Source organism: Polyodon spathula, chromosome 6 (assembly GCF_017654505.1).
Source record: "Polyodon spathula isolate WHYD16114869_AA chromosome 6, ASM1765450v1, whole genome shotgun sequence".
NCBI classification, from domain to species: domain Eukaryota; kingdom Metazoa; phylum Chordata; class Actinopteri; order Acipenseriformes; family Polyodontidae; genus Polyodon; species Polyodon spathula.
Genome location: NC_054539.1, coordinates 39,231,793 through 39,251,093, shown reverse-complemented (window position 1 = coordinate 39,251,093; position 19,301 = coordinate 39,231,793). Strand labels below are relative to the sequence as shown.

Sequence of the window (19,301 nt, the reverse complement as noted above, 5' to 3'; positions counted from 1 at the left end):
ATGGTACATTGAAATTTCGTTCTGTTCGATATTTTATTTTTAAACACTGAAACTCAGAATCAATTATTGTAAGGTGACATTGGTTTTATGTTGGGAAATATTTTTAAGAAAAATAAAAAAAAAACTGAAATAGGGAAAGGGTACAAAATAATATCCAAGTGTTTGGATATCCCAGTGGAGCACAGTTGGATCAATAATCAAGAAGTGGAAGCTGCATCACACCACCCAGGAAAAGGCCATCCCTCAAAACTCAGCGCTCAAACAAGAAGGAGACTTGTGAGAGAAGCCACAGAGAGGCCAACAATCACTTTGAAGGAGCTACAGAGTTCAGTGGCTGGGAGTGGAGTAATGGTGCACCAGTCAACCATATCAAGAGCTCTACATAACACTGGCCTGTATGGAAGGGTGGCAAGAAAGAAGCAGTTACTTATAAAGCACGTCTGGAGTTTGCCAGAAAGCATGAGAGTGACCCAGCTGCGATGTGGGAAAAGGTTTTGTGGTCAGATGAGACCAAGATAGAGCTTTTTGGCCAAAACTCAAAGCGATATGTGTGGCGCAAACCTAACACTGCCCATGCCTCAAGACACACCGTCCCTACAGTGAAGTATGGTGGTGGCAGCATCATGCTGTGGGGATGCTTCTCATCAGCAGGGACTGGGCATCTTGTTACAATTGAAGGAAGAATGGATGGAGCAAAATACAGGAAAATACTGCAAGAGAATCTGCTTCAGTCTGCTAAAAAACTGAAGCTTGGGAAGAAATTCACCTTTCAGCAGGACAATGATCCCAAGCACAAGGCCAAAGCAACATTGGAGTGGCTCAAGAACAAAAAGGTGAATGTCCTACAGTGGCCCAGTCAAAGTCCTGATCTCAATCCCACTGAGAATCTGTGGCACTATTTGAAAATTGCGGTCCACAAGCGTCGTCCAACCAACCTGAACAACCTGGAGCAAATCTGCCAAGAAGAATGGGCCAAAATCACTCTGACACTGTGTGCAAAGCTGGTACATACTTACCCCAAAAGACTTAAAGCTGTTATTGCAGCGAAAGGTGGCTACCAAATATTAATGTGTGGGGGTTGAATACTTATGCAAGCAAGATATTTCAGTTTTTTATTTTTCTTAAAAATATTTCCCAACATAAAACCAATGTCACCTTACAATAATTGATTTTGAGTTTCAGTGTTTTAAAATAAAATATCGAACAGAACGAAATTTCAATGTACCATTTGTAATTCAGTAATATGAGAGAATTGGTCAGGGGTCTGAATACTTTTGCAAGCCACTGTATATATATATATATATATATATATATATATATATATATATTATATATATATATATATATATATATATATATATATATATTACAAACACAACATACAATACTTCTTAAAAATTAAGAAAAGAATGATATTTTAACTTAAACCATAGTCAACATTCCTATCTTAACAGCAATTCTGGCTGCTAAGAGGAGCCCAGAGGGGTTTTTTCCTCAGAGGAGACAAATCTCTGTTATAAACTCCTATCTGCTATTAACCAGTCCAAGCAGTAGCGGATAATGAGATCTGAGCACAGGTTTTAGTTAGAGTTTATTTTCCTCAGGCAAGCCTGTTATAAACTTCTACCTGCTTTTAAACAGTGTAATGGCAGTGCTGTTATTTTAAGCATAGTTCGCATCTATTGGACAGTAAACACTAAACAGAGACATAAATGGTCCAAATGTATTTTATTATCCACCAATCACAGCCTGTCAACTTGACTGGAGCTCAGCATCTTTCAACAACAACAAACCAAGACATGGACAGTTCACAAATATTGTCTGGCACTGTTCAGATAAACTAGAAGCAACAAAAGAATTATTTGTTTAATAATTATTTTTTCCCTCCAATTATATGTGTGATCCTTTCTGAATTCTTTTTTCTATACTATTTTCCTAAAAGTTCTCAAAAGAAGGGTACCCATCACATCATTACAAGTTCAAGGTAAATGTTTTAAAGTGTTGTTTTTAAAAAAAAAAATGTGAAAAATAGTTTTCTAATAGCGACAGTGGCCTCTTGATGAAGGCTCTACTGTGTGGTCGTTGATCTTTAGGTTTCCCATCCAATTTTAAAAAGTGAAAAAAAAATCCATCATAACGTAGGAAAATTAAAAAAAAAAAAAAAAAACACAACATATTTAAACACAGCTGTTTTATCATCTTATTATTGAAAATTCTAACAAAAACAGGTCATTTCAGAGTGGCTGGTAAGACAGTGGATTGGCTGACTGCAACTAATAACCATTTTGATTCCCTGTTTTCTTTTCATTAACTGTGGTAATTTGCTCGCATGGACAAAGTGTGTTTCTTTTTTTGCAGGGTATACTGATGAAACAACGGGCTTGTAGTTGTGCCTCTTCTGACTTAACAACTTTGTTTAGAATTTTTTTTATGCAAAGTATGTTAGTGACGTGGTCTTGAAATCTAAATGCAATATTAATGGTGTATACATTGCATTTTTAAACATACACTGGCAGTGTGTAACAGTTGAAGGGCTACTATTTTCTTCTCTGTCGGTTGTGGAGAAAAAATGCATTTAACAGCCAAATGTGGGTAAAATGTTAAGAAGATATGAAAAGTGTTGACAGTCAGAATACAATAATAATATTGTACTTCTGCTGGGGGCTTAAAGAGTAAGCAGCGGGGTTCTGAAAAATACGTCCCCATATGTTGCTACAACTGTTAATGCTGCTACAACTGTTTAAATAAAACGCCTGTAATGTTTCTTTCCATTGTTAACATCCTGACAACTTTTTACACTTATAACTTCTGTTTCAAAATGTCTGTTCTAGTGCACTGGGGTTTGATATCTCTCCTCCGAATCAATGCAGTTTAAAAAACAAAACAAAAACATAACAAGTGCTCTGGCTTTCTTGTTCTGTACCACATCATGGATTGTTACTGCTGTGTTACCTGTTTGACAATGTGGACAATAATCCTTACACTATCAGTGCACTAGATCAGACATTTTGAAAAGAGCTTTGAAACAGACTTTAAAGTTATTATTGTAAAAAGTTGTCAGGCTGTTAACAATAAAAAGAAAAATTGCATTACACAAGTACATTATTTAAACAGTTGAAGCAACTCATGGGGACGTGTAATGTTATATTTTTTTGAACCCCACTACTTACTCTTTAAGGGGACCCCCAGCCCTTTTTTTGTGGCCACCAGCCACCACTGACTCTGCTGCTGTTAATACAGCCCCTCTCTGCACTTAGAATCATTTGTATTTGATCAAATTGTTAGTTACAGGTGCTAATGACGTCTAACCACAGAAAAAAAAAAAAAAAAAAAACAGTTGCTAACATTTTTTCTGTTGCATTTGCGACCATTTTAGTCGCAGTCGGAGCCCAGTTGAAAACCAGTGCAAATACTTTTCAACCTCACTTAACGGTTAGAATAGAGGACTCTATTTAAATATGATAAAACTGTTGAGGTAAATCTTGGTAATCTGCCAACTACTAAAGCCAAACCCAGGATGCCCTAATGACTACAGACACTCCTTGCAGTGAGTGAACACATGAATCAGTGGTTATTGATCCGCTGGCCCTTCATAGACATATAATGGTAATTGTAACAATCCAGGTAATCCTAGATTATATGCACCAATATAAGTTGTACAGTTTTAAGTGAACTGTAACACCAATTCAATTTGAGATCATCTCCTTAATTTATTTTGCAACCAGTCAACCAAGGCTGCTACCTTTTTAAGGAGAAAGGGAGAGAAGGAGGAGGAAGGCTCTAGGATTGAAGTCATTTGTCACCAGGAGCCTTTTGTGATGTTCAATCATTTAAAATGCCATCAAGTAATTCCCTTCAGAATGTGTTTTTTAATACCATTCCTTCTTCTTAATTTGAAGGAAAAATGAGTTTTTCTAGCAGGGCTGTATCTCAACAAAACATTAGTAACATTGGCACAAACTACTGTATAGTACAACCAAGGTGATACAAAAGGTACATGCCCAGGGGTGTACAATTTTTGAAGATAACTTCTTGTCCAAGGAACACAAAAATCTACTTGCCCCCTCCCAGTCACACAAAACACACACAAAAAAGTGATTAATGGGTTGATCTGGCCTTGTAACTTGACTGGTTCACTAAATTCTTCAGGAAACACAAAAGGTTCTCTGAACAAATGTATAACATACTTTAAAGAAACAGCTATTTGTTGAGCTGACCAAGAATCAATTCGTGAAACTTCATCCTCACAAAACATCTGAATCTGGTTGCGAGCCAAGCCAAGCAAGGGGCGGGGTTAAGGATATTCGTCATTACGTTGTGCAGGTTCTTTTTTTAAGCACCCAAACAAAACACAACTCTAGAAAAAAAGGGATATCTTTGCCAAATCATATTTTTAAAACCTTCTTTTTTCCCCTTCGACAGAACTAATTGAACTTTATTAAGTCAATATAATCAGTAAAATGTGTGGATTATAAAGAAATTCCTAAATGTATTTACAAAATATAGCAATACAAAATACAGCTGTACCGTTGGTTTATTAATTTTTGAACAGCATTTGTTTGTGTACCTTTTGGCAAACTGAGTTATAACAATAATTAATAACGTTGCGTGTGACATCAGCAGCACAGCTCTGCTCTGTAGTGAATATACAACCCAAACTCTCCTTAACTGCAGCATGAGGGCTCGGTACGGCCCCGGCGCGGCTCTGTTGTACAGTGAAAAAGACGTACAGTGTCTTGACTTCATATTATTTATAGAACGGATAAAACCAAATATACATAATGAAAAGGATAACTTAATGTACCAAATTGGTTAAAAGACGAATAAAAACAATTGTACATAATGAAATAACTGGTACAGAGATATAATATAATCCTCAGAGAGATCAAAAAAGGTAACGCAAACCCTAAATGCTCTTCTCAATACTCTGCCTCTGTTCCTGGGTTGTTCACAAAGGTTAGCAGCCTGCACTCTCCGTATAAGAAATACGTTATGACTGCTGCCATAATGTTCTATCAGCTGCTTTCTGACTTTTTCTTTGCACCCTTATTTGTGGACACTTTGAGCCGGTGCAGCTGTTCTGCCTCTTTATAAATCTAATTTTAATATCACAGACTTAATTTACAAATGAGTCCCACCTACAATTTGCCCATGTATATAATTAAGGCTTGACACACCTTAAAGTGCATGGATCATGAGCTGTGGCATGCATGTTTGTGATGCTAACATGGCCTAACTTTCTAAAAGTGTCATGATACATAAAGGGCAATTTTAACGCCAATGTAAACTCTGCCATGACCTTAATGCCGTTGCAAACGCTTGCTACATGCTAAGAGTACAACTCTAATAAGCAATATGTGCAAGTTATTCAAACATAAAAATAACTTCTGCCTGTTTTTTTGCACTCTTTCTCTATAAACTGAATCAAACTCCTGATGTACAGGTGTTTTAGTTTGTTGCATCACAGATACAAAATCATTCTTAGCTATTACTGTTCCTTTGTGGAATTCAGATTTTTCTTGACGTTTTCAGTTTTGTAACTGCTGAACCCTAGATTTTTAAAGGGTCTGTCAAGTTTCTCTGCATTTTGTACAGTTTTTCTAACAAAATGCACGCAACATTTACAGTAAGCTCTATTAAATTCTGTAAAGACAAAATATATTTTTCCTTTTGTTTATTTCTATTATATACTTCTTTTTTTAAACCGTGTACAAATGTTTACAGCTATTATTTCTCATCTAACATCTTGTGCTATGATGGCTAACTGGAACACTGCTGCAGCAGGGTGATCCTGGTTTCATACCCTAATGTTTTTTTTTTTTTTTGGGGGGGGGGGGGGGGGGGGGGAGGGGGGGGGGGGGGGGGGGGGGGGGGGGGGGGGGGTGACAACATTCTTTCTCTGCATTACTCTCACTGAAAAATGAATTAATGCATAAACACATTGCCATGAGATTTACCACCTATTTTATTTTAAAATAATAATAAAATATTGTACAGTTAATCTCATATATAAGCTTTTTTTAGAAAAAAGAAAAAAAACAAAAAAACATTAATATCATATTAAGATTTTTCCTGGGAAAGTTTGTCTTGAAATGCTTCTAAACAGTTAACTTCACATTTTAAACATCCCAACAAGTACCGTACACGCTTGACCACAAAGTTGACTCTGATTTTATAAATTACACAACATGATTTTTTTCTAATTTGCTAATACCTTAGCGAGTGTGGTGTTTTTTTATTGTTGTAAATTTACTAGATTGCTGCATTTAAAAGTCTGATTCATGCATTAAAAAAAGCAACATCACTTATTTGCTAATTGACAAAAAAAGTTAATAATACCGTACACTTAAAAGATTAGTCTGTGCATTGCCAGAGGCTCTCTTGCCAGCCATTTCTGGGATTCTTTGTGACTAACAGAGATCAGCTTTACTCACAGCTAGCCAATCAGAAGTGATAGGGTGGGATGTAAACACTTTCAGAAAAATTCAGTTTTCAGAAACTTGCGTGGAAACTGGATCTGCTCACATACCCTAAGGGAATTGTCCCCTCAGGGAAGACTGACGCATGCCGTGGGGTCACCTTTACAATACATTTCCACTGCTATTACGGTAGATAATGAATACTTCACTCTGAATTGTACTATTATTTTGTATTGTTTGAAGCAAGAATATTTCCGGAGACCTAAGACAGAAAGTCACTGAACATGCCAAAAATCCAACCCTCATATTTGCAACCATTCCTCTTTTGTATATGTTTTGTTTTGTTTTAATTTAATTTAAGAGATAACAAAAAAGTTGAATTAAAAGGGACATCTCAATAAGCTATTCAAATACAATTAGAGCCAGACATGATTAGTGGTATGCATTGTAAGGGCCCCCCACTTAAATACAGTATTGGCCAAAAGTTTACTAGCATTTTCATCTTAGTTTTAAGAACACAGATAGTACGGTATTGAAACTACAACCCACAACTATAGTGTTATAAAGGGGGAGTACTGTATACATATTTCATATAAACTAATACATCCTGACCTACAGTTTTGTTTTTTAATTCCTTGTTGTACCACAATCCAGACAGATCTACACTTATATAAACTAAGGTGAGTAAAAGCTGCAATGTTTAATCATACTCCTTATACCTATGGCATTTACCTAATTATTACAATAATATAAACCACTGACAGTTGCAATGTCTTGGTACTACTGCTGTAACAGACAATAAACCCTTCTCACAAATATTTGTTTTCTGTTTTGATGGATTAAATACAATTTGGTTTTCCAATAACAGCTTAGAACAAAATAACAGCCTGAAATATCTCATGAATTAAAGCTTTGTGAATAGAATGAATGCATTTAAAATCATGTTGTGGACGGTTATAGGTATGGTTTCCTAAAGGGAGATTGCAAGAAACAAACCCACTTCTGCATACTTCATTTTACTGTACTCTTCAGCTGTGTAATTCTTTGGTATCGCTTGTAGTCCTAGTACTACCAGGCCTTTCTGTTGGCCTGTTTATAGACCACAGCATACTTACTGGTTTTGCAGTGGCAGGTGCGGCAGCCATTAATGTCCAGTCTAAAGCCATAGATACAGTCCCTTTCCATCAAAGTGCAGTTCTCCAACAGCTCACAGGTAGGTGGTCCAATTGTGATGTATGTTGGTTCTGTTAATCAAAAGCAACAAAACTTAACAACTGAAATTTTCACTGACATGTTACTGCGGAACCAGGTAGCATCTACTGTATTTCTTTATGATGAATATTATATTGATTTATTTTATTTGATGTTATTTCATTAAACAAAACATAGAAGAGATTAGTATTACAGAATGATAGGTTTCGGTAGTGGGCTACTGTCAGTTTTTCTTTTTGCAACAGCTCCCGACGCCACCCAGGGAACATTAATAATACCGATGATGTCATCAAAAAGAGACAGATTTTCGTTCTTCAGCGACTGTATACCCATTCATTAAGTGCTCTGCCACATTCGCCCGTTTGCTCAGATCAGTTTATGAATAGCAATATGGACGACTTTCGTTAGTTTTAAACAAAATTTGTTTTATTACTGCAGTCAGCAAGTACTTGTATGATCAGGGCCCTAAAAGACTAAAATATGCACAGGAACACAGAAATTGGACTGCGTTACAATGGTCAAAGGTGATTTGGACTGTTGATGGATGGACAATGACACCTGTGCCTTCTGCCAGCTCTGTTGTCAATTCAACGCTTGTTTTCTTTCCATTCCTTAAGGATATTATTTTCAAGTATTGCTCATCCTTGTTAGACAGCTTTTTGTTTATGTTTACTGTCGTGCAGCGTTGAGCTGAGGGGATACGTCTATTAGCCCCCCCAGGGGACGAGCATCCCGCTGAACAGTTTCCAAATATATATAGATATATAACACTATTATTAATTACTAAAATAAATTCATGACAAGCATTTTGACTCAAAGTCTTTCTCCATGTTTTCAAAACATTTGGTATTGATATGTTTGTCATGGAATATTAAGTTTCTTTTAGCATTTCTGCATTTTATTTTACCCTTTTTTCTTCATAAACAGAGATCATTTATTAGTCTTCAAGCTTAATATTTAATTTCTGAGTCCCATGTTTGACCAGGATTTACCAGTATGGCCATAGTGTAATTTCTCAATGTTAATAACGTCAAGTAGAATATTCCACCATGCACCCATTTAAACATCCTGAGGTAAAATAATAAATTCATGCTGACAAATGTTGTGGCTAATACTTTCATTGTGCTATTACCTTTGTGGCCCCTTAATACAAGTGGGTTAAAATGAACTATAGTAGGCCATCAGTGCTGTATTTTCCAAAGTATTTTGAAGGTGGTGTTTTACAAAGCTCTGGTATTGAATGTCACTTAAGCCCAGTTGTGCTATTGCTCTTGAAACAGAAACATATTCTTCCTTGGTAATTTTTTGCTATATGACAGCTTTTCAAATATGTTGGAAAACAAAACCTCATTCTAACTTCTCAAGAGACAATCAGTGTGGATATTGTGTTGCAATATTGTAAGTCTCTTTACAAAAACAAGTAATGAAGTTATAATAACTATGAACACATTCAGATAAATGGAGGTATTTGCTTACCAAGATTATTGAAACTAAATCTGCATATAAGACTCTTTAACACATTTTTGTAATTAAAAGTTTGTACAAACTGGAATATAGGTGGGGCAGTGGGCTAATGCACTAGGCCCTCATACATTTCACATCTGGATGGTTTTGAATCTAGATGAAACCTCAAATGAAATGTTTTATAGTTTCAACTTCGCCCTTGTGGACTCTGTGGTAGCAGGGTCCAGGACTAAATAACAAAGGTTTTTCAGGTCAAGACTGAGGTGTGTTTGAAGAGATGAGGAAAAGGAACAAATAAATAAGAGTAGCCTGTGTTACTTTCCTTCACCTCTGAAGAGCTCTACACTGAAAACGGAATTACTGTCACAATTTAGATTTATTAAAAGAAAAAAATTAATAAATGACCTTTGTAAATTAGTTCAGGCATTATCCATTTTTAGGCCTCCTATTCATACCGCAATACCTGATGCTAAAAGCAACAAATCAAAATTCTGAAATATATTCAAGTCCCAGGCAGGTTTCAAGATGAACCATAATTGGGTCACATATAAAAGGGCACAGACAGTGTCTGTATGCCCAGAGTGACAAACAATACATCTTGAGGCTATCATTAACCTTTTACTAGATTTTGTTCACCATCACCTGGATCAATAACAATGATTCCTGTTGCCTATCAAGTCTGTTTTACATAAAATGTTTTACATAAAATCTCCTACCTATGTGAATGCTATCAAAATGTAGTATTGTGATTGGAATCGACCGCCCAGCGAATACTATTACTTGCCACAGTAAAGGTTATTAAACATTTGCAAGCTCTGTATAGCACATTTGTTATAATGTTAATGGCTAAACTGCTGTTTGGAGTGCACTTCGAGTTAATCCATTCAAATAATGTCAAAGTTCACCACATCATGCTTGATGTGACCCTGTTGGTCAGGCGAATGCTAAGTCTAGGCTGAGATTTCCAGGGTTCATGAGATCCAAATGGGGGTTAACAAAAAAAAAAAAAAATCCAGTTTATTTTTAAGAACTGGGTGAAAATGTGCACTACTCTCTAAGAAAATTGCACCCTGTGATAGAAAAAAGGGCTATTGTTCAGATGCTAAAATACACTTCTATACTGTATACCTCCACCATGCTTACACATTAATAAAGGATCTCCACTATGCACTTTGTTTTGCCCTGACACGTGGGAATTTATTACTAAAAAAATAGTTTATGACTCATAAAATACAAGGTGCCTCCTCCCTAAATTAAGACCATAGTCACCTACCTACTCTAAGATCAAAATACCAAACATGTATAGTTTTTTTTTTTAATCCATTTGCCACCTAATTCCTTAAAATGATGCCAGCCTGGACTAATCAGACAAGAATCATTTTCTTTCTTTTTTTCTAAAATAAAAACGGTTTTCATTGTTTCCCTGCTTTGAGTTCCATTTTCAGAGGGTTTCAAAGCTCACATGATGTGCTTCGAATGGGTCCATTACCTTGCCAATCCCTTAATAAAATCAAACAGCTGAAAGCAAAAGCCAGCTTTGTAAGCAGGGCTTTGGAAAGGTATCAAAGCTCTGCAAGATTGATGCGAGCCTCAGTCTAAATCTTATTTAAAAATTAACTGGATTGTGTTTGTCTTAGCCAAACAAATTGATTCAGTTGTCTTAATCCTCTCCTTTTTATGACTGAACAATGTATGCCCAGGCTAACACAGATAACTCACTGGTGGGTGGCATGTTTCTGATTTCATGGCACTCTGGGGTGGCTGCTGGCTATGGAATAGAATCTCTTTTAGACTCAGGCTGAAGAATGTCAATGAGGCCGAGGGGTATCAGGTTCATCATAAGAGGCTATTCATCCTCAGCTATGCACACATTCACAATAGCTACAGTTAGAATGAAAAGAATGATTTAAACTTTAGACTTTACAGGTCAATAACAATGAATGTGTGTACAAAGCATACCTACCTGAAAATAAATTTAACTAATGAATACCCATTGGCAACTGGCTTTGAAACTTCTGGATTTTGAGACTATAGTATTTGAAATAACCTTTCATGTGACTTAAAACATCAAATGCAAGTTGTATGTGGGCAGCAGGTTTGGTTTTATAGAAACCCAGTTTCTACCCTGTTTCCCTCTTAGTCCTAACTGTTCCACTAATATTGCCTTTCATATTTTTGAGGTTAGGAGGCTACTCCACCGAGACACTTATCATATCCCAGTCAGGTCAGCAATAACTATCCTGACAAATGTACCACTTGGCATGGAATGTACCTTAAGCAAGCCATTACCAATTTTGAGCTGCACAGTTCAGATAAACCGCAATATAATAGTTTCCCAAAGCAAAGCCTGGAGCTGCCACTGGCTTTTATCAAGAGCTACAGAGTTAGAAAAACAGAGACACATAAAGAAAGCCATGGGGATAACACAATTCAACAAACTCTTTTTGCAGAATATATTACGGCAATAACAGCATTCAATGTTATCACTATTGGGTGATATGTTTACTTCCAGTACAAAAACAAACACTAATTCACAATACAACCCACACTCTACATAGTCTCGTGTTCTTTGTCAAAAGAAATCTATCGCTGTGACTCAAGGTTCTGAACAGCACATGTTGCTTTGCAGAACCAATGATTTAACCTTTATTTAAATCTTTCCCGCCTGGCTGGTGTTTACCGCTAACTTAAACACGTTTTTCAAGGGTGTGAACCCATCGTGGTCAAAGGTCACCAGGTCTAACCTAGTAGTGCAGCCACCGTAGTGCAGACAGCATGTGTGCCAAAATGAAGCTCTTCAGCAGAAGATGTTACATAATAGTTTTCCCCTATAGCACAACAGAGAGCAGAATCACTCTCTTTAAGATTCATTCCAGGATATCAGGAGCAGAATGAATAAATTAGTAGCTAGAAAGGCTGATGCACTGGGCTTGCTGTGTGAAAAAGCTGTCTCTACATTAATATACTGTGCCTAGTGGAAAAAAGAAAGCATGGAGGATTTAAATGTACAAATATGTAATGGCTAAAACACAGGACACTAATTAATTTAGAGATTTTGCCCAGAAAGGAGAAGGACCTTATTATTAGGAAAGTCACAGAGGTTTGCCCATTTAAAATTAATTAATTCAAACCTTAATCGAAATTCAGAGCCAATTCAGAGCCTGAGGTAAGCAAAAAAAAAAAAAATTATAAAAAAATGTCCAGAGGGCATTTTTCAGGAAAATCTCCACCAAGGTGCCAAGATAAACACGTAAATCTCCTTGATCAGATACTGGAGATAATCTTCAAAACCAGGTCTCAATGTAAGCCTCTACATGTGAAATGACTTTTTGGTAGTATTGCACATTGCTACACTTCAAACTGTATCAAGGAGCCTGCATGCCTTTCTACTCATTTAATCCTACAATGATGATCAGGAACGGGTAGGAAGGCCAGCACTGTTGCCACTCACACTGCTGTGCTTTAGGTACCCAAATTATCCCAGTCACAGACGGTCAGTATGAAGAATTTGAATCAGCAATTTACAGTGCTGCTCAATACTGATATTACATTTCCAGAGTGTACAACCTTTCCCAAGGCAACCACCCTCTCCGACCAACATGCAAATGGGAATCACATCCCATCAGCATGTTCACACATGCCAAAAAGTAATTAAAATGAAAAGAGACAACAGAATGTCTCCCATTCGGCAGAGTACACATAATAATAGTTTTTAAATTGTCTTTCTTTTACTAATAAAACAATAGGACCTTGATTCTAGTTTATCTCCATGTTAATAAATGAAAGATATAGGTGCTATAAATCCACGCCCTTTAATAAACATTACAAGCATAGCAAAAAAATTAAAAAAACAAAAAAAGTGTCTAATAAAGTTCAATTGAAGCCAGGCCACAGCTGCCCTGTCCTGGAGATAAATCATGTCAATGGCTGGCCTAGGGGTGTATTACAACTCAATAACCCAATTGAGAGGATTGAGATAACACCATAACCTGACAGAGAAAAGCACTTCAGGTTTATACAGTCATGTGAAACCACCTTGAGATGGTATTACAGACTTAGGATACACTTATTTTAAGACTCGCTGGATCTGAAACTGTGTACTTCCTTTGACTAAAACGTAGCTCACCCAGGTGTAGAGTGACACTCCCTACACAGATCTTATTGCTGAGTTCCTTCTCTGTGAAAAGGTATATTGATCAGTTCTTCTGATTCCCCTAATTACAGGCATAGATTTGTCCAAATTTTACACCCATAATCGTTCACTGTAGTCCATTTGTGTCTTGAGTTTTCAAAATAGGCTCTTGAGTTAATACACTTTTTTATGTACTGTAAAATGCTTTAGTAAAAACTACACCATTTAGATACATTGATATATTCCAAAATGAACTTGTTTGGGACTTTAGTAAATGCACCATATGACACACACAAAAAAAATGGTTCACTAAACCAGGCACATCTTTCAAAGCCTAATTTTTAAAGCGACAAATTATCTGCATTCTGTGAGACAATCTTTTAACTCTTTGTCTAATTTACAACTCATAGAATATTCACTGTAAACAATGACTAGATCAAAAAGAGCAGCCAGGCAAGCTCCCTGTTTGCAGAATTGATTTAGCTGTGTTTAAATTGTTCCAATATATGGAAGCTAATGCCCCCTGAGTAAACATCAATCTTGGGGTCCTGACCCACTGAAGTATGAGCAGAAAATAAGCAGCAGTAACCCTCTGTTATCAATGGGGGAGTTTCCATGTGTGTAAAATAATTTTACTCGAGAAATTATGCTCGAGTCAAATGAAAAATTACCCTATAAATTTCGGGTTTATTTTTGGCCACAAACCTGATCCTCTTGAGCTGTTCTCCCAAATGTGCACGCGCATTGCCACTTCACATGTAAATAACCACATGTGGAAAAACCCATTTTCTCTCTTTCTCCCTTTACACCTTGCTGATAGCGGTGCAGTATTTAACATGACCTCATTTATCAGCACATTTATCTGTAAACAGTATTTTAAACAGGGATGTTAGAAATATTTCCATCTGGATAAATTTGCAAAAATGCTGATTTTCTAATGTGAATGACGAAGGCACCATCTAATGCTGTTCTAGGTGTCGTGGTATATCATAGGATGTGTGGCAAGCACCATGCAAGCTAGAGCACTACAATCCTTACACTGACATTCAGTCCTGGCCCTCTATCAAGCAGACTTTCAGTTTTCTTCAATTGAGCTGAACTGTGTCTTGGTTTTGTAATGTCCATTGGAGGCTAGGTTTAGATCACCAAAATGGTGTGAACCCAAGATGGTTTTAGAGCCAGGCCATTAGAAGGCGATGACCTAGAAGCTAGGAGATTAACCTACTCTGCCCCCATATCTTGACTGACAAAATTAAAAATGTAAGTTTATTTAAACATTTTAATATTTTAATTTAAATGTTAAACTTTTAATATAACTTCAGAAGGACTAAGCAAAAACACCAACAACTTTATCAGGAGTTAATCCAATAACTATTAAACATTAAATTAGGCTAAATTTAGAAAAACTAAAAGAAACATAAATTAAATGACATGTTTAAATAGAATGTCTTCTCAATGTCTTCAGTTGAGTCACATAGTCAATTATATTCTGGATGGGACATTTCAATTAGTGATAATAATCCAAGGGTGATATTAACAGGTGTAATACTATATTCCACTGTGTGCTGCAGAGCTTCTTAAAACACAAGTGTAGGTGCTAGCATTGAGTATGCATTACTGGAACTGAAGCCAGCGACCTGTCAACAGAAGTCAGTCAGTATTTCACTTAAAACATAGATAAGAAACAGAAACAGCAAAACAGTAAATTGTAACATACAGAAGTAGTTTTCTTTAAAAAAACGTACGGTCACAGCCAACAAAAGGCTCTAAGCCAAAGTTAAAGGCAACACCTGCTTGGTTTCCATGGATACAAAAAAAGCAGATGCAAAGCCCTAAACCTGACCTGATGAAACATAGCTGTGGTTTTTATTTGGTGTCCGAGTGCTTTAGGCCCAAATCAACGCTTTACAACTCCAAGTAACCCTCAGAGGCTTTACTGTGGCACTCCTACACCATCTGCTATCCAGGAGGAGGCCAGCACAGATCACATTTATTTCAGCCATTAATCATTTTGCTGCAGACAATACCCTGTAGCTGCAGGCAAAGCAGCAGGACTGTTTTTATCACTTTGAAAATCCGAGAAGCAACCTGTGATACAGGCCCCTGGGGAGGATTAGGAACCACTATGCAGAGAAAAAAAAAGGATGCGTCCCTGCCCAGATGTGGGGAAGCCATTAACGGATAACACATCTTGTTCTGGATCCCCGAGTTTCCAAAGGCCCCAGCCAGTGCAGTTACTGTTAATGGTATTCCATACAGGGGGCAAACTGAGCACTAATGATGTGGGGACTCCCTTTACTATTTCTTTTATTCTTTCATTTGTAGGTACAGTAGGGAATCAGACAATTAACACCCTTGGAGGCAAGGAACCGGGAAAAACAAAGAATTGAAGCACACTATAAGGAACTGATCCCATTAAATCCCCCAGTTTAAGCAAGGTTAGGCCTGGTTAGTAATTGGATGGGTGAGCAGGACCTATATTTATCAATTCTGCATGCAGAAAGTATGTGATTTATCAACACACAAGTTTGCGTGTGAATGTTCGTAGAATCACGCACTCTCTGGACCATGCGTACAATTGTTTCCTTGTATTAGAATGATGGTACTGTAAGATAAGATCAAACTTTATTAAATCAACTAATATGTAATATTATGTATACATGTAAAATAATAATGTTCTATTAGGTTTATTGCTGAAATTGTGATGTTTATCGCATATAATTCTTTGGTAAATTATTTGCCGTTATATACCAACTATGCAGTGGTGTAGTCGAGGGTATACGCAGTGTAACCCTACCGGCACTCGCGGTCGGTCGTTTACCCCTTTCAAAGCAGACCCAGGACACCAGAAATGGAGTTTAAACACTTACGCGCTATTTTTAATACACAAAATAAAACACAAACAAAATAAACAGCTAGCTCTGTTTGGAGCGCTAACTACACAGGTAAGTCCCTGTCACACAAACACAAATCACCGTACTTTTCTTCTGACTGCTCGGAAACAGAGCACACCTTCTGTCTCCCTCTACTCAGCAGTCAAGAGCAGTTTAGCTGCCTCTCTTAAATACCCTGCATCTGGGTTTAATTTAACAATAGCTACCAGGTACAGGGGATAATTAACAATAAAACAATTAACAAAATGTGCATACGCACATATTTTCTGCAGGGAGGATATTAACCTCCTCCCTGCTGTATTACAGCAGGTAAACCCTTTTTACCCACTTTTACTTTGGGCAACAAAGCGTTTACCCACTTCTCATACAGGATACAGAGTTTACTAATTTCTACTCTCCTGTGATATGCATAACCTGGGTTAAAGACAAGATATTTTAATTGTGTTGCTGCAGGTGAGACTGACAGCTGAGAGCTCTCAGTCAGAACTGTGGCACTAGCAGGGGGCGTGGCCACTGGACATGCGTGTTCTACTTGTGTGTGTGTGTGCATGTGTATGTGTGTGTGAATGAGTGTTCTGTGATTAATTGTTTATGTCCTGTTAATCCGTGTTTAAAATGGTTTGAAAAAGGTGCCAGTATGCCCACGAAAAAAAGTTATATATAAATTAACTATTTCTAGTGACTGCTGTTGAAGTTTAGGGGTGCTTCTAAAATGTAATATACTGTACTATATGCTATCCACTGGGGGGGAGTCATGTAACATCTTGAATAGACAATATTTAATGTATTTGCATCACGACAGAACATTTAAAAAAAAATGCTATTTACATTTCTCTTTGTGTTCCTGATATTGTTGTTTACTCCAACAACCACTGTAATCAACAGAATGAATCCTTGCAGGAGTTTTTATGCCCTTGTCCAGATATTGGAGATCCTATCTGATGAGAAGCTTGCTGATTTAGTTCAGGCTTGGTGCCGATTTTTGATCGTCACTCAGTGATTGCTCAGTCCTGGCTGGCCTAGATTGCATTTTTCATTTGATTGCACGGTCTTAAAAAAAAACAAAAGTTGTGTGTGTTGGTTTTTATTTACCACTGCAACACTGCAAACATGGTATTATTAATACTTGTATTAATATTTAGGCAGTAGTATAATATACATGTTGGTTACCACCAGCACGATTATTAATTAATAAGCAGAAGGTAATGTTTTCGTGACTCCTTGTTTCAGTTGTGCACATATTCAAGTTCTTGCTACTACTATTGTCTTTCTGGCTACTGGTAGCTTTCAAATGCAGATTGGAGACTTGCGCGCCTCTTTTAGCGCATTGATGCCTGGGGTTTTGGACTCGACAATTTCACTCTGTCCTCGGTACACTGAATTTCCCTACAGGGTACAGTAAAAAGGGGTTTTCATTCAATTGCTGGGTTATCCAATAAGATCGGTACTATAAACTACACTCATGTAGCAATTAAAGCACCAAGAGAGAATTAATTGAATTTAGTGAATAGAAAACAGTACCATTCAATTAATGTGCAGGTTATATCTGAGGCACGTCTTGATGTGGCTAAATGGCCAGACGGAACCCACATTTAATTTATTCTACAAAACAGCAGTGTGGGCACTCGCCTAGAAAACAGAGCAGTGACAGACGGCTACATTTACCATATGTGGCTATATAGAGGCATTTTAAATGCAAATTACCACATGCAGACAACTTTAGTGACATAGAGATTTATTAACGCCTACTACTTAGAAATGTGCGTACAAGTGCCTTACACAAGATTGATAAATCAGGATTTAACTATGCATGCAGAAATTCTAAACTTTATGTGTACGAACAAATCTAGTCATTTATTCACACACGAATGATAAACACAGGCCCAGGTTTTGCAGTTGTTGGGCGACTATAGGGGATGTTGTTCCCCTTGAGCCAAAAGCCAAACATTGCCCCCCATTATGGTTATAGAGGGCACTGTGCTGTGAAGGAGTCACAAGTGACAGGTTAACTAACAGGTTCACAAGTTGAGAATGTTCATATTTGGTTTATGATTGAAATGGTCTTTTATTTTTAAAGGCCCTTAACACACACACATCCATCCATCCATCCATCCATCTATATATACAATCAGAACTTGGTTATCCATTACCCAGATACATGTCAATCGCGTTTTACTGCCCTTGTATTAAGAAAAAAATCAATCCCCATTATACATATGTAACAAATGAATGTAGTTACCCGTCACACGTGATTTCCAACTCCGTCACAGATTTTCTGATACAAAGCCCACTGATTCAATGTTACATTTATTTGAATATCCGTCACAGTCCGCGGTTTAAATAAATAAATAAATACATCTCTCCAATGCCAAATATATGTCTTATAGTGTGCAGTTACACATCGCTTCCTCTAGTTTCACCTGATGAAAATGCAGCCAAAACAAAGCGAACAAGACAAGCTAGGGTAATGTATCAGTTAATCATTAAACAGTTCTAGATACTGCAAAATATATATATATATATATATATATATATATATATATATATATATATATATATATATATATATATATATATATGTCATTGGTTTTGGAATGCAAAAGTGTGAAAGATACAGGCTGTACTGTTCAGTGCTTTTACAGTTTAGGAACGAAGATTAGTGAATGACTGTCCCTGGGCAGCAAACAGCCTTTTTTTTTTTTTTTTTTAAATCCACAAAGATATACAAAATTGTGAACAAACTCATTTAGGGCAGTGCTGTATCCAAATGCCAGCCAGTGCCTGGTATTTCAAATCTTCTAGGGGCTTAGACTTCTTGCACTGACCAGTACTGACCAATAGCAGGTGTATATATATATATATATATATATATATATATATATATATATATATATATATATATATATATATATATATATATATATATATATTGTGATCTTTAGTTGTTTTTGTGCATTTTCATTTGCAAGTGAACTGTGACATTAGGGCCTTATCGAGCACTATATTCTGCAATTTTGAATACTGACTTTAAATACTAGTATTATTCTGGAAACTGTGATGAGGTCTGTGCATGGGTAACATTTTGATTTCATTTTGCTGTTGGGTCGTTAATGGGGAGTTTTACATACTGCTACAATATGTACCAGATTTAAAAGTATGTACTGTATTACAAACCACGTG

General features: G+C 36.7%; 1 protein-coding gene across 2 annotated transcripts in view; it reads right to left on the bottom strand.

The window, feature by feature from the left end:
* Positions 1-19,301, bottom strand: part of crim1 (cysteine rich transmembrane BMP regulator 1 (chordin-like)) — a 264,844-nt gene that overhangs the window by 65,041 nt on the left and 180,502 nt on the right. For both annotated transcript variants that reach the window (XM_041252822.1, XM_041252823.1), the window contains one exon: positions 7,535-7,663. In XM_041252822.1, the coding sequence (XP_041108756.1) occupies positions 7,535-7,663 (129 nt within the window). The remainder of the gene's footprint in view (positions 1-7,534; positions 7,664-19,301) is intronic.